The 19445-nt window shown below is 28.1% G+C and overlaps 1 protein-coding gene across 1 annotated transcript in view; it reads right to left on the bottom strand.

The window, feature by feature from the left end:
* The window catches only part of LOC129988268 (peroxidase-like), a 48736-nt gene that overhangs the window by 4436 nt on the left and 24855 nt on the right, over positions 1-19445 (bottom strand). Inside the window, exons 8-11 of the mRNA XM_056096456.1 lie at positions 18575-18682; positions 15572-15707; positions 13310-13666; positions 3462-3653 (exon numbers count right to left, since the gene is read on the bottom strand). Coding sequence (XP_055952431.1) covers positions 3462-3653; positions 13310-13666; positions 15572-15707; positions 18575-18682 — 793 coding nt within the window. The remainder of the gene's footprint in view (positions 1-3461; positions 3654-13309; positions 13667-15571; positions 15708-18574; positions 18683-19445) is intronic.

Raw genomic sequence — 19445 nt, 5'->3', positions numbered from 1 at the left:
CAAATTTTTATCTTAATTCAGCTCATATTAACTTCATTTTAAAATGTTCCCTTAATTTTTTATTCAATTCTCATTTTTTATTGAAATTCTACATGCGCTGTATAAAACTGCAAATTTCATCATTAAAGATACCGAAGATTCCCTTTCTTAAGTCGACACGTGGCAAAGAAATCCTTATCAAAATTTCACAGTAAAAATCACATAAGGTAAAAAATTCGGAATTTCTTGCATTTGCGTCTCAATGTAGACTAGCGTATTTCTTACCACATATTCTTTGTACGTAATACCTCCCCTTTTGAAATAAATCGTTTTAAAACTTCAAAAGTATCCTCTATGTATATGCATATATATATACACACACACAAAAGTATTAAAATCAAGTTAATAGGAAAATAAAAAAAAACCAAATAAAAATTAAACCAAAAATATATAAAAAAAAGAATCCGGCCTGAAGACTTTTTCAAGGTTCACAATCAGGCAGGGACTTTTCGTATTGTATTTTTACTTAGTAGTGGTTATTTTCTTCTAATTTGTTGTTTTGTATTTTCCTTTCTGTTAAAATGGAATATCTCTTCGGCCTAATTTCAAGGGATTTTCGGGTCACGAGGAATCATTATTAGACTAATGTCTGCATTTCCTTCACAGAAAAAATCCCTTTCTTTGAATCCCTGTCTGAGGATGACCCTTGAAAAAGTCTTCAGGCCGCATTCTTTTTTATATATATTTTTGGTTTAATTTTTATTTGGTTTTTTTGATTTTCCTATTAACTTGATTTTAATACTTTTGTATCAATTCATCTGTGTTTTAGAAGTAGCTGCAGTTGCGCTCTCTATAGACCATGAAGGTTTTTTTTTCTTTTCCTTTTTTGGTTTTAGTATGAATAGGTAATAATTTTTAGTTGAGATTTCGAAACTGTTTATATATATATATATATATATATATATATATATATATATATATATATATATATATATATATATATATATATATATATATATATATATATATATATATATATATATATATATATATACTGTTTATATATAACGCTAACTTGCGGGACGCAGTAATTGTCAGAGGGTCAAATGCAAGCGAAAGCTGTTTCCTATTGTTTTAGACTGTTTTATTGAACACTTTCACAACTGCACTGAATTCATCAAGTCCCTTTGTTTTATTGAACACTTTCACAGCTGCACTGAATTCACCAAGTCCCTTAAGAAGTTAATAAAACTGTAAAATATTAGAAGAAATGCTTGAAAGAGACCTCATTGAAAACTCCCTTCAATCAGAGAGTAAAAAGATAATGCAAAATATGTCAATGTAATAGAAATAGGCGTCAAGCAGAACTTTTAAATGAGTAGGAAAATAGGCGTAACATGTTGACTGATTTAACACATCACGGCAATGAAAGTGTTTACCTTCATTGCATGGGTAATCGCTATGGTTTGTAATAGAAATTCATGTCGATATCTTCCAAATCTCTTACCGCAAGAAAATTATTTTTGTATTATATTAAAAAACTCAGAAAGGTTACCATTTTAATGACATCAGTTTTAATACTGTACAATTTCTGTTTTTGTTTGTAATAAATTATCAAATTTAATTTGATAAACAATCTGTACAAATATCAAAACAATCAATCACATTCTTTTAACAATATTAAAATTAAGATAAAAAAAATTTGCAATCTCTGGACATTAACTCTGAAATACGATTTTCCGTTTTGCTTTTATTTCGTAATAAATGCACATTTAAATTTGCGTACACAATAATTAATACTTTACAGATTCAATTAAATTCCAATTTTTTGTTTGATCAGAGAATGAAGTGAAATTTTAAAATAAAAATCAATACCATATTAATTATTATATCTAATTGTCAAGTCTATATTAAATCTTTAAGAAATTCGTCCCTAAATTATTTTTCCTCATGTCGTGTTAGAACAAGGTGGGAATTTTTTTCTTAGATATTTGTTCTCGTTTGCTTACTTGGAATAATTTTGAAGTAAAAAAAAATACTAAATTTATAAAGGACAAATTTCTAACAAAAAGGATATTTTCTGTGAGCATTCTCTTGCGCAAAAGATAGGAAATTATCCCCCCCCCAAGTCCAATCTCTCAAAAATATTTAGATAAAGTATATAATGCTGCACTTCCTGAAATTTTATGTTTGAATATTTTCAACCAATATATAGACAGAATATTTTCATAAACTTTTATTTATTAACACTATTTCTCTGATTCTTAAGATCAAATTTCCAATCCAAATCGATTTTACAGAAACGTGAGTCTACTTTTTTTCTAATTCTTCACTTTTCTTATTAGGAGCACCGGTGCACTGTTAATCAGTAGATAAATTATTAACACATCGGAGTGCATGATTTGTTTTATTAGGATATTTGGAAATATACATCTATAAATATTCCAAATAGATAAAAAGAACTTCATATTTTGGATCCCAATAAGTATCGAGACATGTATATTTTTATTTACTCTCCTCTCCAAAATTAGAGTGATCGGTTACAAAATCTTTTTACAATCGGAATATTATTCAGAAAATATTCTTAGAAATATTAAAAATATTCAAAATTTAAAGTTAACTCTTCGGATTATCTTATGTCTTTCTCCAGGAAGCATTTAATGAAAAAATACGTTGCTCGAAAAATTCAATTCAATCATATTGAGAAAAACAATCCCTTAAAATGTGTACTATTCATTATGTTATTATTTAAAAAAAACTATACTATAAGTAACTATATTTTCCATTGCCTTATTCTTCATTATTTGAGAAAATTTATTAAACTTCAACTAAATATTTTCCAAATTCTATTAAACAATAAATTGACTTTAAAAACTCAAAATATTTTGGATTTCCTATATCATAATGAAGACAGAATTTTCCAAATTGAACAATAATTTATCCTAGTTTGTCAAGTACTGTTGAAAGTGGACAGTATCGAATGAGTACAAGAAAAAAAAAAATTGCAAAATTATCAAGCCTTTTGTTCCTGATCATAGACTCTACCTTAGACAAAGCAATTGCATATATTTATTTTTCTGTTTATTTATTTTTCATTTATTTACTTATTTTTTATTTATATTTTTCTCTTTAAATTTTTTATTTATTTTATTCTTTTTTCTAAATTTAAATTGCCTATCTTCGGTAAATTTTATTATTTACAAATTATGTTTCAATAATGCTATTGGAATATTATGCAGACTCTTCTGCTTGGGTCATTTAGACATGTCTACTTTTTCTTTTTAGGCCTGCTCCTTTTTTTTTCTTTGGCTGTTTTTAGCTTCTAGTACACAAAATTATGAAAAAAAAAATTGAATAGCTAGTCTTTTAATAGCTATTTAAATTCTATTTTTTTTAAATTTTATTTATGAGTTTTTACCGGTGTAACGCCACTTTTGGCAAACACCTAATCATCATCAGAATAAAAACTAAAATAAGCTTACCCATAATTTTCCTTCAATATTTCTGCTTTTTCCTTTGTCATCAGCAAAGGCGCAAGGTCATCAAAGGTCACAATCTTCACTCGTCCTTTAGAACAAAATCTCACCATGACTAAGTAAGGAGGGATTCCATGATCTCTTCCTCTTTGAATGTCAAGAGATGGTATATCTAGTCCATAGGGTATATTAGGCCGCCTATAAATGATTAACAAGTTTTTTATTACGGTTTAAGGAAAGCTACATCCTTGTAAAAATTATAAAACGCAGTATCGATGTAAGCTACTTTTTTGAACAATATTATGCTAGAATTTCCTGTAAGAATGCTGAAAATTCTTATGCAGTCTTACTTATTTCTTAAAAGAATTCGTAATTCTTTAGGAATGTTGTCTCTTACTCTTAAAAATCACAATTTTGAAATATTTGGAAGAACATTGATAATTTTAATATAAGCAAATTATTTCACTAAAATTACAGTTTTTTTTAAAAAAAATTCTAAATCTAAAAATTCAAATTCAAATTTTGATTTGCTTAGACTTTGCATGCTTCATTTAAATACGTTTTTTTATATGTGTAAGAACAGTCGTTTGTAATTTGTTTCTCGTTCGTTTCCGTAGAAAAATTAAGATAAAAAGTTATCAAAATAAAGATAATTCCTGAACAATTTTTAAAGATAGAATCGTCAAAATTCAAATGTGCTGATAGTTGCATTCCATTTACTTATTTATGTTTTTTTTTTGTATCTTCAGGTATCTGATAAGAAATATTGCTTCACTCTAAGTGGTAATAAAGCAAATAAAAAGAGAACCCACTCTCTTTATTTCGAGGCTAATTATCGTACAATAAAATTGTAAATGCCTATTTTTGCAAAAATATATTCCATATTCCATATTCTAAATAAAAATATAATTGCAAAATTTATTCTATAAATATATCTATTTGCAAATCTATATATATAATAACTCAATATAAAATTTTCTTAACTTTAATCAAATGGTTCAGACAACTGAAATTAAACAATTGAAAATTTGAATTCTTAGTGTCAAATGAGATTTCATAATTTTTCAATATGTTTTAATATATAATGAATCTTTGAAAATACTTCTTATTGTATATTAAAATATTTAATGATAAAGATAAAAATTACGTATCTTTAAAAATTGGAAAGCATATTTTCCATTTTTAATTAATTTTTAAATTTACAAGTTGAAATTTTTTAAATAGAAACTAGTAAAAAATTTGATGCAAATCAAAGAGCAGTACATAAAACATCATTATTACAAATTTCATCCATTTCCATCAAATTGCTTTTAAGATATGTGGCAATAACCAAACGATTTCAGCACAACATAATTTCCACATTTTTTTTTATTTGGGGGAGAAGGGAGGGGGAATCATCTCATTTTTGTAAAATAATTCTGTGACAAGAATAAAATATCTCTAAAACAGAACGAGTAAAATAAAACTTAACTTTCAGTGCTGCATTAAAAATATTTTTTTTTAAATAAAGGAGTTGAATTCGCTTTTTTTTTTCATATTTTGAACAAATGGGGGACGACTATATTTAAATAAATGATTCGTGAAATTTTTGATTATTGAAAATGACCTAAAAAGGAAAATGCTGTATTAAATACAAAATTCTCACATGGAGGAATATATGAACAAATGAAACATTATTGAATAAAATACAAAAACATTACATTATGTGCAGTAATTCAGTGTCTTTAGATTTCGGTAAAATAATATTTAATTAATGAAAATAAGTTTCGTTCTTTAATATGCATTAATAAAGAATATTTTTAATAGCTTTTTCATTTAATACTCATTCTAGTAAAAAAAAAATCAAATACAAAAAAAAAATATCTGAAAAACGATTTAAAATATCGTTCGGTGAAAACTTCAACTTGCAAACGAACAACATAATGTTTTTTCTAGTTTAGATTATAAAGGAATACTTCAGAAAATAAACATATGACTTCCATTTTTCAGCTGCTACAAAGTATTTTAATTTAAGCTGGGTTTTATTAATATTAGTTGGTAAACTTATCCAAAATTTCCAATTATTTTAATGCTTTGAAAATACTATTTATCTATTAGTTAATTGCAATTAAATATAAAAATAAAAGAATTAATTTCGAATATTTATTGTTTTGTTTTATTGCCACTACTGATAAACATAAAAACAAAACTTAACTTTTTCTTAGATAAAAGTTACCGCATTAATGCCTGGTATAACAACCTCCTTAAAAGAAAGTATTAATAGAATTGTTCATTTGTTACGTTGGTATATTATTGAAAGAACTCCAAAAATATTGTTCTAGTAGTCTTCCGATTATTTTGAGCCGATTTATCTAAAATTTTATATCTGAGGATTTCTTATACGTATTCAATTTAGAGACGGAAAAACTGAATATCAATGCCAAAATCAGATTATGCCAAAATAAATATGTAGATGTTCTTCATATGAAAACAATTTACATAATTGATAGAAGATATTTTGCTGTTTATTTATTTACGATGAGTGAAGAAAACGTTAATGCTTTTTGCGCCAAAAAATGGAAAAATGAGTTTCCTGGACAATTGCAGAATTTTGCATAAAAAAAACAGAATAACTTTAAAGTTATACATGATGAATATATTAACATTCTCTGATCCGAGGTTGAAGAAGCAAAATTTTAAAGAAGATATGTTGCTGTTGATTTATTTACGATGAGTGAAGAAAACGTTAATGCTTTTTGCGTCAAAAAATGGAAAAATGAGTTTCCTGAACAATTCCAAAATTTTGCATAAAAATAACAGAATAACTTTAAAGTCTATTATGCATGATGAATACAACAATATTCTCTGATACGAGATTGAAGAAGTAAAATCTGTCGTAGCAAGACTTCAATTCAGTAATGCAGATTAAAAAGATTTGACATTATTGAAATCAATGGAGTAAAAATGTGATTTCTTCAAATGAGAAGATAAAATATTATTTACCAGTTGAGGAAATTTCTGATACTATCGAATTTGCACATGTGGCCATAATACGTGGGGATAGAGACAGACTTAAAATTGAAAATTCAAGAAGGTTTGATAACATAACAACTGATATGATAAAAAAATTTTTTTATCCATGTATGAAACGTGTCAACAGAAAAAATAAAAATAAATAAATAAATAATAGGAAGGGTTCGGTTTTTAAACCTATTATTCACTCAGAAATGAATAGATGCTGCCAAGTAGATTTGATTGGTATGCAATATCAGGCAGATAATGAATTTAGGTTTAGGTTCCAGGAACATTTAATAAAGTTTGTGTTACTACGATCTCTTCAGAGCTAAAGAACGGAAGAGGTTTTTTGCAAGTACTTGATATCTTTTTGATATTAGGGGCTAATTGTATAATTCAATCAGATAATGGAAGAGAGTTTATAAATTACGTTACAGAGCAGTTATGTACGTATTGACCAGAATTAAAGATTGTTCATGGGAAATCTCGGCACAGCCAGTCGCAGGGTTCGGTTGAGAGGGCCAATCGAGATGTAGAAAATATGTTGGCTTCATGGATGAAGGATAATCAAACTACAAAGGGGTCCAATGATCTTCGTTTTGCCCAATTCATGAAAAACAGAGCTCTAAATTCAAGAATGAAACAACCAACTTACAAATCTATATTTGTGATTGAATCAAGAGTAGAAATGACAATCTTGCCATCAGATATTAAAAATATCGAAGACGAGGCTAAACATTAGAAATATTTCGAGGAATGCATATGAACAAGAAACTGAACAAGCACAATCAGGGGAGCATAAGCTTGCTAGTAAGTAGACCAACATTTTTTTCTAATTAGAAGCGGAGCCAAAGAAACTTTAATAAAGCAAACCAAATGAATGAAAAAAAATCTCCGATGCAACACATCCCGAGTTTGATATTGGAGGTAATGTCGTTGTTCCCATTCCATATGTTGATAGAATAAAAACTGATTTGCAAAATCTCATCGGTGTAATGCTTGAAATAAATTAAGAGGACCTGCACAAAATTGGGACGAAATATAGAGTTCGGAACAAACTGTATTCGAAGTAAGGCATGATATTTAGAGTTATTTAATTAATTCAATATTTATTCAATAAATATATAGTTATTATTATTTATATTAACTTTATAAGTATTTATACGGTAGACTACAGCTAATCAAGGTACAAGTATTGATACAAAAATTTAATATATTAACTGATTTTCCTATCTGAATTCGATGTATCGCCGCAAATATTCTTGACTCAAGAGCGAATACCGAATCAGAACATTTTACTGAGAACAGCAGCAAGAAAAGGAACTATAGGAATTGGACAAGGGTTCGCCAGCTATTCTTGTAAAAAAGATTTTCCTTCAAAGGGATGTTTCTGTATGAAAAATGATTCTCTTTTCAATTCTAAGCGTCACAACCGTTTGCCATGTCGAAAGAAATAATTTGTAATAACGGTACTGTTTTAAGCAATGTTCAAATAAAGTATTTTTTCTTCAATGATAGGTTTTTTCCTTAAGGACTTTATTAGTAAGTATAGTTTTATACAATAATTTTAGATTAAATTATATTGTCTAACATATCAGTCAAAACACGAATAAAACGAGTTCTCTCTAGCGCTGTCCGTCAGAATGCGTTTTCTCTAGTGAATTCGGGTTCTTCCTATCGCTATCAGTTAAAACGCGATTTCCCTAGTTGCTTCGCGTTTTGATTGATTTCGGGTTTTCACTCTAATATATATATATATATATATATATATATATTATTTAATAAAAAAATTGATTAAAAGAGCAAAATATATTCTAAATTTATATCTGGTGGCTTACATCTCTTAAGACAGAACCTGTGGACAAAATTATTTTTCAAAGTTTAATGTTTCCTATAAAACATTCTTCATTTATTTTAAGGTTATTGTCTCTTTCATATAATTCAGAAATGTATTAAATTCATAATTTCTTGAAAAACTCCCCGGAACTGTTTGAAATTGCATACTGCATAATTTTGAATATTTATAAAAATTATATAAAATTGTCATAGATAAAAGCCTTAACAATGATTTTTATCACAATTTTCTATAAGAATTAAAGTTGGATTTCATCATTTTATATTGCAGTTTTAGAATTATATAATTTTAGATTAGTTTATGATTTGTTTGAATAATTTAAAAGGTGATTTTATAACAAGTATCTGATTATTTTTCTTATTCAAGATAGAAATTTTATAAAATTATTTTGAAAATGGTAAGTAGCAAGTATTGTGGAATTCGGCATAAAACTCTTACATCTGTGAAGTAACGTTTGGTTCAGTTATATTAAATTCGCGTTCTAAAATAAAATTAGGACTTAAAACATACTTAAACCACTATCAGATGCTGCGGACGACACCTGAGCGAGCCTTTTCCCTCTTAATTCTCCCTCATCACACAACACTTTTGCCCCTAATTTTGCCTTTTAATGTGTTCTCACGTACGTATTCAATGTGCACGACAGTTTTTCTGCGGAACCGAGTCTCGAACCTGAAACACTCCTGTTCCAAAACCGAGATCCTACCATCAAGCCACAGTGTGGCCAGCGGCGTCGCGATTGGAGATCAAGATGAGTAAGATACCAATGTTAGAGGTATTGGAGAGACAAATCTAAGGTACATTTAAAACACATTTCGACCCTTTATTCATATTTCACTAAATGTGCTTGAAGAGGAGAAAAAAATAATGCTTTGTTCTGAACATCATTTCATTTTCTTTGCAGTTGTTGACGATTAAAGCTAAAAAATTAATAATAATAACATTCTACTCTGAACGCCAGGCGCTGCAGCCATCCCATTTGCTTCCATATGGCTTCAATTTTGCGAAAACGAAAATAAATGAGGCTATTGCTCATATATAATGATGCGAAGTTTATTATTAAGCATCAAGTATTAAGATAAATATAAGAAAGAAATTCATAGTTTTTGTTTTTGTTTAAAAAACCAAATGTGCACATTTTTTATTGCATTTATATATAGGAACAGAAAAGTTAAACGCTGCAAAATGGAAGCACTTCACTAGTAATATGTGCAGTTACCAATTTAATGACACAGTCTATATTAACTTACATCGTTAATACATGCCTCATGTTAATACTTCTTGAGTAAATCTAATACATTACGTACATTACATTACAAGAAGCAAACTCAAAATTGTATTACTCAAACACATTTAAACTTGGAACTCAACATCGACATGATATGTTTGATGTTAAATTAAAACGCTAATAAATGTCTCATGATAAAACTTCTTGAGTGTATCTAGTACATTACGTGTCTCCATACAAGACGCAAACTCAAAATTGAGTTACTCAAACACATTTAAACTTGGAACTAAACATCGACATGATATGTTTGATGTTAAATTAAAACGCTATTAAATGTCTCATGATAAAACTTCTTGAGTGTATCTAGTACATTACGTGTCTCCATACAAGACGCAAACTCAAAATTGAGTTACTCAAACACATTTAAACTTGGAACTAAACATCGACATGATATGTTTGATGTTAAATTAAAACGCTAATAAATGTCTCATGATAAAACTTCTTGAGTGTATCTAGTACATTACGTGTCTCCATACAAGACGCAAACTCAAAATTGAGTTACTCAAACACATTTAAACTTGGAACTAAACATCGACATGATATGTTTGATGTTAAATTAAAACGCTAATAAATGTCTCATGATAAAACTTCTTGAGTGTATCTAGTACATTACGTGTCTCCATACAAGACGCAAACTCAAAATTGAGTTACTCAAACACATTTAAACTTGGAACTAAACATCGACATGATATGTTTGATGTTAAATTAAAACGCTAATAAATGTCTCATGATAAAACTTCTTGAGTGTATCTAGTACATTACGTGTCTCCATACAAGACGCAAACTCAAAATTGAGTTACTCAAACACATTTAAACTTGGAACTAAACATCGACATGATATGTTTGATGTTAAATTAAAACGCTATTAAATGTCTCATGATAAAACTTCTTGAGTGTATCTAGTACATTACGTGTCTCCATACAAGACGCAAACTCAAAATTGAGTTACTCAAACACATTTAAACTTGGAACTAAACATCGACATGATATGTTTGATGTTAAATTAAAACGCTAATAAATGTCTCATGATAAAACTTCTTGAGTGTATCTAGTACATTACGTGTCTCCATACAAGACGCAAACTCAAAATTGAGTTACTCAAACACATTTAAACTTGGAACTAAACATCGACATGATATGTTTGATGTTAAATTAAAACGCTAATAAATGTCTCATGATAAAACTTCTTGAGTGTATCTAGTACATTACGTGTCTCCATACAAGACGCAAACTCAAAATTGAGTTACTCAAACACATTTAAACTTGGAACTAAACATCGACATGATATGTTTGATGTTAAATTAAAACGCTAATAAATGTCTCATGATAAAACTTCTTGAGTGTATCTAGTACATTACGTGTCTCCATACAAGACGCAAACTCAAAATTGAGTTACTCAAACACATTTAAACTTGGAACTAAACATCGACATGATATGTTTGATGTTAAATTAAAACGCTATTAAATGTCTCATGATAAAACTTCTTGAGTGTATCTAGTACATTACGTGTCTCCATACAAGACGCAAACTCAAAATTGAGTTACTCAAACACATTTAAACTTGGAACTAAACATCTACATGATATGTTTGATGTTAAATTAGAGCGTTAATACATGCCTCATGATGAGACTTCTTGAGTGTATCTAGTACATTACAGGTGTCCATTCAAGACTCAAACTCAAAATTGAGTTACTCAAACACATTTAAACTTGGAACTAAACATCGACATGATATGTTTGATGTTAAATTAGAGCGTTAATACATGCCTCATGATGAGACTTCTTGAGTGTATCTAGTACATTACAGGTGTCCATTCAAGACTCAAACTCAAAATTGTGTTACTCAAACACATTTAAACTTGGAACTGAACATCGACATGATATGTTTGATGTTAAATTAGAGCGTTAATACATGCCTCATGATGAGACTTCTTGAGTGTATCTAGTACATTACAGGTGTCCATTCAAGACTCAAACTCAAAATTGAGTTACTCAAACACATTTAAACTTGGAACTAAACATCGACATGATATGTTTGATGTTAAATTAGAGCGTTAATACATGCCTCATGATGAGACTTCTTGAGTGTATCTAGTACATTACAGGTGTCCATTCAAGACTCAAACTCAAAATTGTGTTACTCAAACACATTTAAACTTGGAACTGAACATTGACATGATATGTTTGATGTTAAATTAGAGCGTTAATACATGCCTCATGATGAGACTTCTTGAGTGTATCTAGTACATTACAGGTGTCCATTCAAGACTCAAACTCAAAATTGAGTTACTCAAACACATTTAAACTTGGAACTAAACATCGACATGATATGTTTGATGTTAAATTAGAGCGTTAATACATGCCTCATGATGAGACTTCTTGAGTGTATCTAGTACATTACAGGTGTCCATTCAAGACTCAAACTCAAAATTGTGTTACTCAAACACATTTAAACTTGGAACTGAACATCGACATGATATGTTTGATGTTAAATTAGAGCGTTAATACATGCCTCATGATGAGACTTCTTGAGTGTATCTAGTACATTACAGGTGTCCATTCAAGACTCAAACTCAAAATTGTGTACTCAAACACATTTAAACTTCGAACTGAACATCGACATGATATGTTTGATGTTAAATTAGAGCGTTAATACATGCCTCATGATGAGACTTCTTGAGTGTATCTAGTACATTACAGGTGTCCATTCAAGACTCAAACTCAAAATTGTGTTACTCAAAAACATTTAAACTTGGAACTGAACATCGACATGATATGTTTGATGTTAAATTAAAACGCTATTAAATGTCTCATGATAAAACTTCTTGAGTGTATCTAGTACATTACAGGTGTCCATTCAAGACTCAAACTCAAAATTGTGTTACTCAAACACATTTAAACTTGGAACTGAACATCGACATGATATGTTTGATGTTAAATTAGAGCGTTAATACATGCCTCATGATGAGACTTCTTGAGTGTATCTAGTACATTACAGGTGTCCATTCAAGACTCAAACACAAAATTGAGTTACTCAAACACATTTAAACTTGGAACTAAACATCGACATGATATGTTTGATGTTAAATTAGAGCGTTAATACATGCCTCATGATGAGACTTCTTGAGTGTATCTAGTACATTACAGGTGTCCATTCAAGACTCAAACTCAAAATTGTGTTACTCAAACACATTTAAACTTGGAACTGAACATCGACATGATATGTTTGATGTTAAATTAGAGCGTTAATACATGCCTCATGATGAGACTTCTTGAGTGTATCTAGTACATTACAGGTGTCCATTCAAGACTCAAACTCAAAATTGAGTTACTCAAACACATTTAAACTTGGAACTAAACATCGACATGATATGTTTGATGTTAAATTAGAGCGTTAATACATGCCTCATGATGAGACTTCTTGAGTGTATCTAGTACATTACAGGTGTCCATTCAAGACTCAAACTCAAAATTGTGTTACTCAAACACATTTAAACTTGGAACTGAACATTGACATGATATGTGCGACTTTAAATTGGACTTAAAAAATCATGGTGAAATTTTTTGAGTAAATCTAGCGCATTACGGGCGTCCACTCAAGAGTCAAACTCAGAATTGCCTTACTCAAACAATTTAAATCTGGAACTCAACATCTAAAAAAGCTTTAATTTTTCTAAAAAAATTATAAGCAATAAGAGAAAAAAAATTATATCTTACTGAAACATGTGTTTAGACAGATCCTCCGCATAATAATGATCGAATCCCTCGGATGGTATGATGAAGGAATCTTTTATTATACTTTCCAAATGGCCTTCTCTAATAAATTCCGGTTTCAAAAAGAAGTCTTTAAACCTCGTGCCCCTTGCATCGGCTTTTTGAGGTATCATGCTGTGTAACCGGAAAGCTGCGGTTGACCATTCGTTACTGACACCAAGTCGTATTCTAGGATAATATGTTGATCCTTCTGATCCATATTTGACTGTCAAATTAAACCGATCCATAATGTATGGCCCAAGAAGCACTTGCAGGTATTCTTTGTAGGTGATGCATTGCAGAAGTGCAATGTTAATACGCCTGTGAGGATAAGAAAAATTGCGAGTAACATAAAATAAAAGAGAAGAGCATTAAATTTTTATATCAATGAATTGATTACTTTTTATTCAAATATATTTCATATATTTTATTAGACATGTGAATACTACGAGTTTCAGAGCCGTGGGAGGTTTGAGTTTTGAATCACTGCAAGTTTTCTTTTAAAAATAAAAGAGGTAAAGATATGTATATCTGTAATATTCAAGTAATCTGCAGTGTAATATCTGTAGTAAAGATATGTATATCTGTACTATTAAAGTAATCTGTAGTGTAGTATCTATAGAAAAATATCTGTAGTACAAAAGTAATCTGTATATCTGTACTATTAAAATAATCTGTAGTGTAGTAAAGATATGCATATCTATAGTATTAAAGTAATCTATAGTGTAGTATTTATAGAAAAATATCTGTAGTACAAAAGTAACCTGTAGTAAAGATATGTATATCTGGAGTATTAAAATAATCTGTAGTAAAGATATGTATATATGTTGTAAAGTATATTATAATAAATAATATAATAGTATATTATAATAAATAATATAATAGTATATTATAATAAATATATAAAATTTATTATATTGAAGCAACAAATAATCTCATCAAAAACTTATTTACTAATGAATTTCCCATAAACTACTGCGATATTGAAATTTTAAGAAAAGAAGGGATGGCTCGCATTTGACACAAATAAAAATAGATTTTCCGTTACATATTAACTAACTCAATAGATGGAATGAGACCATCCAATTATTTATTACTTTTAATGACGCATGATTTCTAAGCAGGAATAGTATTAAGACGTGGGAAACACAATGGGGCACTTTGTTTGGTAGATGTTTTGCCTGCTACTGGTATGTTCTTTCCTTTTTGTTTTAATATTTAGTTGTGAGTGTTCTTTTATAGTTTATTTTATGTTATTGGAATCTTCGCTGAAATTGGAGGTTGTATTTTATGTGATTTATTGTTTTATTTCTGTAAAAAATGGTGTATCTCTTAGGCCTCAATTTCAAGCGATTTTCAGGTCACTAAGGTTCAATACTGTTGGACAAAAGTCAGACCCCTCACAGAAAAAATCTCTTGTTTTTGAATCCCTGCCTGAGGGTGACCCTTGAGAAAGTCTTCAGGCCGGATACTTTTTTTTAATCTTTTATTTTTTATTCTATTTTTATTCCTTTTTATTGGTTATGTTCATATGTGTTTTAGTAGTAGCAGCATTAGCGCTTTCTAAATACAAATGTGCTTTTTTAGTTTGATTCAGAAATAATTTTAGTATTTTTTAGATTGTTTCAGAAATAGTTTTAAATTGGAATTTTCATAATGCTTATAATTTGCTGAATTTTTTTTTCATACTGCTTATAATGCATAATTATCTTTATAAAACAAACTCTAAAAAAGAGAAAAATGTATTTAGAGTAAAGTACAGAGAAATATATATGTATAAGTAAGCAAATAAAATAAAGGAGAAGTTTTATTTGTCAAAAGTCTGAAAAGTGTCTTGAAATATTTCGGTGTCCAGTGTTACTTGAAAAATCAAACTATGGAAAATACTAGTATTGTAAAGAGTTATTGTTAGCAGAACTGTGGACAAATAACTTCAATTGTGGAAACTAGCGATATTCTTTCAAAATGGGAGCCATAAAATTCGTTATGCTTAGAATACACTGTTTGATTAAATAAAGCTAAATTAAGATAAGAAAAATGAATTCGAAAGCCTATTATCATAATATGTTCGGCATAAGGTTCGGCATTTTTTAATTTATTAGTTCTTTTTCGAACGATTTGTAATAAATTTTGGATAACATTTTTCTGAATCAATTTTTGCTTTATTTTAAAATGTAGCTTTTTTTTATGAAATGTCGATAAGACATCCTAAAATTATTGTCAAACCTGGATTCTTGAAATAACCTCTCTTCTTCCCAATGAGGATTCATCTTCTTGAGATTTGTAGCGATTCTGTTATGTTCTCTCACAAAAATTGTCACGATGCCAGTAAGAAAAAAATGCTGATTTCCTCGTAGATCTCCTGACAAAAGTAAGAAAGGTCTTATTCAATTACATTATGCTTGGTTTTATAGCATTCTATTTTCAGACCTATGATTGCGTACAAGTTCAATTTTTTAAAAGAAATATGTGATAAAATATGCATATCTTTAAATCTTTGCTTAAATATATATTATATATTATTAAAATATATAACTTATCCATTAAACAAAAAAAAATGTATCAGTTAAAAGCCAAATGAATTTTGTTAATATGGGAAAATAAGTTTTCGTTCAATTATATTATGCATGGTTTGTTGCATTCTATTTTAAAACATGCACTTGCATGTTTTTTTTTTAAATATGTAATAAAATACTCATATCTTTAAATTTTTATTTTAAATATATTTAAAATTCCTCTATGAAACAAATATTATATCAGTTAAAAGACAAAAGTTTTTTTTTTAATAAGGAAAACATATTTATCTTCTTAAAAAGAAATAAGGAGTAAAATTTTTTTAGATTAAAAGAGTTAACAAATTTGTTTTGATAAAAATTTTGCAGATAAATTAAGAAATATATTTTCAAGTTATTTTAGCTAAACTTGTATTTTTTTCCCTATATTTAAATATTGAAGTTTAATTGATACATAATAGGAAAGTTTTAAATGAAACGCTAATCGTTCAGCTGCAAAAGTAATTCCTTTTAAGAAAGCAGAGTGCTTATTCTGTGGATTATGCAGGAATTCTGCATCTGAGAATAATAATGCAAAATTTTAAGATAAGATATGCATTAGATTTTGATTAATGTTATTTATCTTCAGTAGATTTTACCAAAATTAATAAATTGATAAAACGGCATCTAAAAATGTAAAATATTTTATAATAAATCTCATGCGAACATAATTATAACATAATATAATATAAGCATCATTATAACTTCACGAAGAATGAGCGTAGAACTGGAAATCGAATAATTTTATGTTGAGAACTGTTGAAACTGTTGAACAACAGAAAACTGTTGAGAAATTAAGAATACTGAATAAAAATTAATTTAAATTTAAGTGAATTAATGATACACTTTTAAATATAGCTCATGCAAACATATATATCATTATGAGAAAAATTGTTAGAGAATTAAGAATATTAAAAAAAATAGTTCATATTTTTGTCAATTAATCAACCATTTAAATCGGCTAATTATAATTCTCATTATTTTATAAGATGAAAAAAGTTTTTTTTTTTTAAAATCTAAATGTCAAATTTCTCTCTTACATATAAGAACGCACTAAAGGTATGCAATCTTGTAAAAGATAGCCTCCCTAATGTAATTTTAAACAAATGCCATAAAAATAACAATTTATTAATTGGATATTTTTGTAGAAAGTACGAAAACTTAGAAAAGCCTAGACTAATCGATTTAATAAATATATTTAAAATGACAATGCTTTATTCTTGGAAATTGCAAGTTATTATAAATTAGGTGGGGCGAAGATTATTACCTACAACATAGAACCTGAAACCGCCAGATTTGGCACGCAATTGTTTTTTACGTAGTAAATGCTCTTAAAGAAAGGGTTGTAAAAATTTTTATTATATTTTTTGAATTAATTAAAAACGTACCGAGATTCTGATATTTTCCCTCAATAATCTCATAGCTCTCTTTACGAAAAATTAGAATTTTATTGATACCTGTTTTAATCTTGTTCAGTTTTGTTTGGAATTGTAATATTTATTTAAAATTGTTAAAAATAATTTTCATAAATGTATTGATTTTTCTGCAGAAACTAACATAGTTACGACATTTACTTAAAGCAATCCAAGCAATGCTTAATCAAACCATTTTAAGCATTTGAATTATTCTATAGAATTTATGTTATTAAATCAAAATAAATAACGATAATTTAGTCATAAATTGCTCTTTGATTGATCTGAAATTACATTTTCATATAATCCTAACAGTATTTAATATTTTCAGTATTCGAAATTTTCATTAGATTTTTGTAATTATTAAAAAAAAGATATCGAGATTATAATATTTTTCCTCAATAATTTCAGATACTGAAGAAAATTATTGATACCTGTCCCATGAAATTTTATATAACATTTTAATATTTTTAAAATTGTTTAAACACAATTTTTGTAAGTGCGGTTATTTTTCTGCGGAAGTTAAAAGAGTTTCGACATTTTTAAAAACAGTTATTAAAGCACTTTAAGCATTAAAAGTATTTTTGAAAATTTATGTCATTAAATCAAAATAAATAACGAGAATTTACACATAAATTGCACATTGATTAGTTTCGAATTTCATTTTCATATAATTCTCACAATAATTAATATTTTTGTAAATCAAGTTTGTAAAGCATAATATGATGAATAATTAATCTTTTCTATGTACAGCTTATTTTTTCATTTAATTTCTGAGTAATTTTTTATTTAATTTCTTCGAATTCCTTCACATTGTATTAATAATATAGCTGTGCTTTCACTATTCGCTGCTCCAACTCATGCTCCAATCATCCGAAATCTCTCACATCCGAATCGTCTTGATCTTTGTTTAATTCGAATAACTGAGTATTCGCTGTTCATAGTTTCAATTTATGCTTCAATTATCCGAAATCTGTCACAATTGAATCTACCTGATCTTTGTTTAATTTGGATAACTCGGCATTTTCTGTTCATTGCTATTTTTCCATTAGCTTTTTTTTTAATGATTGTTGACGAAGCATTTATTCGAAAACTTGTTTTCACTTTCCTAAAGTTCTTCCTACAAATCTGGGCTTGAAATTCCTAATTGTTCTAATTAATATGCTATGATTTTGCTCTAGATTTTCTCTCTTATTTATTTCAGTTAGCTAAATATTTAAATATTTTTTTACTAAATATAAGCGGACATTGAATATCTCATTTACCTGTCAGAAAGCAAGCCAGTTTTTTCTTTTTACGACAGAAAGTATCGTAAGGTCCTTTATGTGGTGGCAACAGCTCGCCAATCTCAGTTATACTTACGAGCATTTTTCCTAGAAAAAGATAATTACAGATATTTATTATTTAGAGGAATTAGGAATAAATTTATTAAATAAATTTTTAAATTATAATACTTAAAATACATGCATTAATTTATTTATTATTTTATTTCAATTCTCGTAATGTTCATATAATTTAAAATTTGGTATGAAATTTCTATTGAATTTAACTCTGATAAGCGAAGAGATTTTTGTTTAACCAGAAGTGAACATATCTCTTTTTTCTTTTTTTTTTTTCCTTTGTTTACAATTTTTTAAAATTTTAGCACTAAGACTATACAAAGCGTAGTCTCTTTTTACACATAAAGCTTGATTTCTCTCTTTTTGAAGTCTCTTTCTAAATGTATACATGTCTGATAAAAATCCTTCATTTTACAATATATTTTACATAGTTGAGCATACCCTCATCATATCATATGCAATCTGGGTTATTAATTTAAGGCTTGAGACGTGCTCTCCAGGAGATCTCTACATACTTCGTTTGTGTTCTTTTTTCTTTCAAAGATCTAGAAACGAGTTTTTTAGGTGGCATTTTAGTGATAAAAGTTTGACTCACTCCCCCTTCATTCAAAATGATTTAACTGTTTATTTCCTATGTTGGTAGATTAGAAAGGATATACGGAGAACGTGGCAGAAATTCAGATAACGTTATTCATTTATGATATCTGACATTTATCTGCAAATATAGCTTTATATCATTAAATATTTTGAAATGTCATCTATATTTCTACTTTTATAACCATTGAAGACCTGCAGA

Source organism: Argiope bruennichi, chromosome 10 (assembly GCF_947563725.1).
Source record: "Argiope bruennichi chromosome 10, qqArgBrue1.1, whole genome shotgun sequence".
Taxonomy (NCBI): Eukaryota; Metazoa; Arthropoda; class Arachnida; order Araneae; family Araneidae; genus Argiope; species Argiope bruennichi.
Note: the sequence above shows the minus strand (reverse complement) of the source record. Positions and strands in the feature narration are given on the sequence as shown.